The 5,458-nt window shown below is 42.7% G+C and overlaps 1 protein-coding gene across 1 annotated transcript in view; it reads left to right on the top strand.

The window, feature by feature from the left end:
* LOC106811027 (GRB2-associated-binding protein 2-like) overlaps positions 1-5,458 on the top strand; it is a 45,167-nt gene that overhangs the window by 29,263 nt on the left and 10,446 nt on the right. Inside the window, exons 4-7 of the mRNA XM_014814544.1 lie at positions 752-870; positions 1,181-1,350; positions 2,926-3,099; positions 3,982-4,120. Of these exons, the coding sequence (XP_014670030.1) occupies positions 752-870; positions 1,181-1,350; positions 2,926-3,099; positions 3,982-4,120 (602 nt within the window). The remainder of the gene's footprint in view (positions 1-751; positions 871-1,180; positions 1,351-2,925; positions 3,100-3,981; positions 4,121-5,458) is intronic.

Below are 5,458 nucleotides of genomic sequence, written 5' to 3'. Positions count from 1 at the left end.
CCATGTCTGTCTGTCCATGTCTGTCTGTCCATGTCTGTCTGTCCATGTCTGTCTGTCCATGTCTGTCTGACCATGACTGTCTACCCATGACTGTCTGTCCATGACTGTCTGGTCATGACTGTCTGTCCATATCTGTCTGCCCATGTCTGTCTGTCCATGTCTGTCTGTCCATGTCTGTCTAAACTACCCATGTTTTCTCTATGAAAAGTCGTTTATTCAGTATATGTACTTGTATTTGAATTACTTAAATTAAAGATTTAATGATAAAAACAATAATTACATTCAATCCCAATTTTACCTATGTGTTTCAAGTATCGTAGATTTTTAAAAAGCAGCTTATGACTGTTTTTCTCTATTTGCAGTCATGAACCTGGTTATTTATTCTAGGTGGTAACGATGTATAGGGAGTCGGCACGTAGTAGTAATTTTGCCACTAGGTTATGTGCGATGGTTATTTTAATCAGACAGACCCTAAAGTCAGTATGCAGTAATGCACCGAGTTTTATTGGTGTTCTAAACATAATACTTGGAAGAGGAAGTATTATTTGTTATGTCGTGCAACTATGTCACTTTTTCCACCGGAGATATTATGAACCTATAGTATTCGTGAAAATAAATTAAATCCCACCTGCTATTAACTACTACTACTACCACCAGGTACTACTACCTGCAACGTACTCACTGGCGATGGCGGGCGTGCTCATGTACACTTGGGAGTCATTTTACTGATTTAGTGTTTTGTTTCGGTTAGGACATACTACTTGTGTGCAGACTCAGAAGTCAACATGAACAAGTGGGTGGATTGTATCTGTCGCGTCTGTGGACTCAAGCGGGCAGAAGATGAGGAGGACGAAGAAGACGAAGAAGAAGGTATAAGATGCATTGCTGTGGCTTGATCATTATACATGACGGATGTACTAAAAATGTATTGTTCCAAACAAATTTTATTTTATTATCGATGTCTGATAGCAATTGCCACTGGCTGAAGTTTTACGGACATCTAACTAGCTTTTTTACTAGGCTTATATTGGTACTAAACACCACATTGTTTGATTTCATAATGCTAATTGTTCTCATCACGTGTTGTTGTTGTCATTTTGTTTGTCATTTGTTGTGTTGTTGTCATTTTTTGTAACGTGTTGTTGTCACATGTAATTGTCATTTGTTCTCTTTTTCAAAGTGCCAAATCCACACGAGTACACCCATGATCCAGCACCTGCAGGCACCACCATAACGACAGCTGTGCCGCTAGCGAGCGCATCAAACCACTCACCTAGAGTAACAACTCTCCAGCCAGGACAGAGGAGTAGCTTGCATTCACTTCACACGAATAGCACATCTAGTCTACACGTGAGCATATTTGCAAATTTATACTATCAGGCCATCTATATATAATAATCCGCGTATCAGGACAAAAAACCCCCCAGAAAATCACCCCCAGACAATTACCCCGGGACATTCCCCTGGACATCTTTGCCCCCATGCCATTCACCACGCGAGACAAATTACCCACAGACATCACCCCCCGGACAATTACCCCCGGCAATTCACCCCCCCCCCAGGAGCAATTACCCCCAGAGCCAATTTACCGCCCGGACAAAATCACCCCACGGAAATTTACTTCCCAGACAATTACCCCCAGGACATTTACCCCCAGGCAATTTAGCCCCATAACACAGTCAACCCCCTGGCAATTACCCCCCGAAGTTATTTACGCCCCGTCAGTCCCGGACATTTAACCCGAGAACAATTTAACCCCCCGCGAACATTAGAGGAGCGAGTTAGAGGCCGCACGGAGAAGGGGTTAGGTTGGAAGAGGAGGATGGGGGAGAGGGAGGAGGTAGGGAGGAGAAGGAGGTGCAGGTAAGTGGTTGAGAGGAGGAGAGCGAAGCAGGAAGAGGAGGGGGTAGCATTGCGCTCTAATCCTTACACTCCATTCTCTTCATCCTCTTTCTTCTCCTTCACGTTCTCCTTTCTTTTCCTCACCTTTCCCCCTCTCCAACACCTTTTCCCCACGTATTCTCCCCTCTCATCATCCCTCTACTCTACTCTTCTCCTCTCACTCCTATACATCTTTCATCTCCATACTTCTCTCCCCTCTCCTCCTCAACCTCCCCCTCCTCACACCTCCCCCACGGTCGTTCCCCTCTTCCTCCACCTCCTCTCTCCTCCTCCACTCTCTTCCTCCTCTCCTCTCCACCTTTCACACCCTCTTCCGTCCACACCTTTCCACTTTCTCCCCCTCCTTCTCCACACCTTCGCTCTCCTCGACCTCTCCACTGTATCACTGCTTCACATGATAAAAACACCAAGTGATTATTGTCGGGAGGGTAATGTGCGGGGGGTAAATGCTTCGGGGGGCAAATGTCCGGGGGTAATTGTCCGGGGGGGTATTTGTCCTAGAACCATATATAATACACTCTTTTTTCCCTAAATTACACAATGAAGGTGTTTTTGCCAAATGTTTCATGTGCACAGTATCTCTGTGTAAAAGATTCGATTATTTTTTTTAATTGTTACAACCACAAACTGAGCCATATAATATTAATGATTGTATGCACTAAAATTGCTTGCTATGTATGTTATCTATTACATACAACTGTTTGTTTGTACCCAACAGAGCGTCAGATTAATACGTTTCTGTAAATGGTTTTGTTGTGCATCATTATGAAATATAGAGATGTTTATAAAGGCTGAGTGAGGAGCTGTATTGATAGACGGTGTTATTGAGAATAGTGAGGCTTCACCTGACCGTACGGGTGTAGACATTTAGTACATGAACATGTGACAATGCATGCATTCACGTACACACCATGCAAATGTACATACATACATACATGCATGCACGCATGCATCTATCAGCATAAGCAGGATGGCTTACATGTGTGATCACGACTTCCTTTCATGACAATCTGCGATCTCTAGGGGCGATCTTCACCGCGGCAGTCACTCCTCTCCAACTCGCCTAGGATGCACTCGGGTTCGGACATCCCCATGAACCCTCTACCGTTGAACAGAATGTCCACGGACGGCAGTCACGAGCTCGACTCGTCATCGCCCTATATATACCTGTCGGACTGTCACAGCGGCAACCCAAAGGTAATCGCGCCTTGATGTCCAACTAACGTGAAAGTTGAAGTAGTTGCTGCCGTGAGTTGTGCGCGTTGCAATGTAATGTATTCTGTCAAGCGCAAGCACAATATGAGAATATCATAATGGTTTTAAAGTCACGTTACTAATTAATGATGCTGTCGCATCGACACGATGCTTTTTAAGGTGACGTTATGATACGCGACAGCATCTACAAGCAAGATGTGAAAAAATTATACATTAGCAGCGTTTTTTTTTATAGTCGTGTTATCCTTGCCAATCACTTGTACATCATGATAAACAGTGAACCTAGATGAACCTTTCATGAAAAGTTCGTATGTGTTTGTTTTTGTTGTATTAAAAATATAATTATGACATTCTTGCATTGCTTTGGCATAACTTGATATTCTTGTGTGTATTAATGAAGCTGCATTAAATGCAACGTGTAGCAATTGTGTGAGACTTCCAATGATGCAACATAGTTATAATATAGTACTTCAAATTTGCATATTAATTGAAATTATAACATCATTTAGCATCATTTAGAAATCTCAAACGATGTTTTTAAGTGAGGTAATAAAATGCAACAACATTTAGTTCGTTTAAAAAAACAATGATAACACCAACCTCGGCTATTTCTCTATGCTGTTGCATACTTAGTAGGTATAGTGGGAAGATACAGTGAAAAAAATACACGGGGGCTCGGGGCGATTTAGCCCCCGAAATGCCAGAAAGAGCCCCCGTAAATTTGCAGAGTTCAATGCAAACCAAATTTTAGAGTGCTATTTTCATGCACGCGAGCTTGAAAAGTAGCCCCCGAAAAATAAATTGTAATTTTTTCCCTGGGAAGATATGGTAGAATTTATCCAGATGTTTGCATGTTAATTGAAGGTGGAAGTAGAGGAGGTGGAACCTATGATGAGAGAGAGAAAGGATAGCATGCCAGACATGCCAGCTCCTCCTGCCCCCATTCCTGAGCAGGACTACTACAACCTGATGCCTCCAGCACCACTCCCACGTCAAGCAACTGGTATGTTTACTCAATCGCAGAAAGAAAACGCAGTCACGTGTGCATTATAAACAGTGTATCACAGTTGGCACGTTTTGGTTGCATGTTTTTATATTGGTGTCTAGAAGCGTCCTAGAAACATCTATAGATCTTTAGAGGTATTCCTTTATTGTCATATTCAATCTTAACTACCCAGCATATTGCTGCATTATGGTAGTTGGTATGAATGCAGAGTTGAGTAGTGATTGCGGGGCCAGCATTGTTCAGCATCAGACAGGCTCATTAGTATTTAATATTATATTTGTAAATTTTTAGGGGACCTGTGATGAATTTATGTTTAATGGTTAGAGAACCTACACGTAATTGTGGAAAATTGTTTTACTGTTAGGGTTGGTTCTTAAATTAAAATGCTAAATTACTAAGCAACTACCTAAACATTCTCCAGTGAATGATAGGTATTTGACATGAAATTGTTAGAGTATTAGGTTTTTCCTGGAAATTTCAGAAGGCACGTTGTTTATGGATGGATGGGGTGGGGTGGGTTGGTGTGGGGTGGGGTAGGTTTTTTGATTAATTGATTAAGACATGTCAGAGGAGTTATGGGATGTTGCAATTTAGCTTAAGCTTTGAAAGCATGTTGGAACCCTGGGGAGAACTCTTGAGTGTCACCATTGAACTGTTCTATATACTGTAATGTAGTAATTGAATAATGTGGACGTGTATGGACGTATAATATGTGAGTGAGTGGACGTTCAGTACCACTCACCTTAACCCTAAGCCTTTTGCTCCTAAGATAACGTGGTTCAACCACAGACTTCCTCCACGCAGTCCTGGCACGAGGTTGCTCCGTTTTCTCTATTTCCTTCCAGGATGTTCTTGCTTCCTTCAGCTTGGCCTTATTTCCTCCGCAGATATTTTCCAGCTGTTTCGGAGTCTTCCCTCAGTTCATTTTGCGCAACATTTTGCTCCTCATTTATTCTCTCGGCTGCTTCCCGGTTATCGTTTATTCTCGGCTGCTTCCCGGTTATCGTTTATTCTCTCCAGCTTCCCGGTTATCGTTTATTCTCTCCAGCTTCCCAGTTATCGTTTATTCTCTCCAGCTTCCCGGTTATCGTTTATTCTCTGCCGCTTTCCGGTTATCGTTTATTCTCTCCTGGTTCCCGGTTATCGTTTATTCTCGGCTGCTTCCCGGTTATCGTTTATTCTCTGCTGCTTCCCGGTTATCGTTTATTCTCGGTTGCTTCCCGGTTATCGTTTATTCTCTGCTGCTTCCCGGTTATCGTTTATTCTCGGTTGCTTCCCGGTTATCGTTTATTCTCTGCTACTTCCCGGTTATCATTTATTCTCTCCTGGTTCCCG

Source organism: Priapulus caudatus, unplaced genomic scaffold (genome assembly GCF_000485595.1).
Source record: "Priapulus caudatus unplaced genomic scaffold, Priapulus_caudatus-5.0.1 Scaffold497, whole genome shotgun sequence".
NCBI lineage: Eukaryota > Metazoa > Priapulida > Priapulimorpha > Priapulimorphida > Priapulidae > Priapulus > Priapulus caudatus.
Note: the sequence above shows the minus strand (reverse complement) of the source record. Positions and strands in the feature narration are given on the sequence as shown.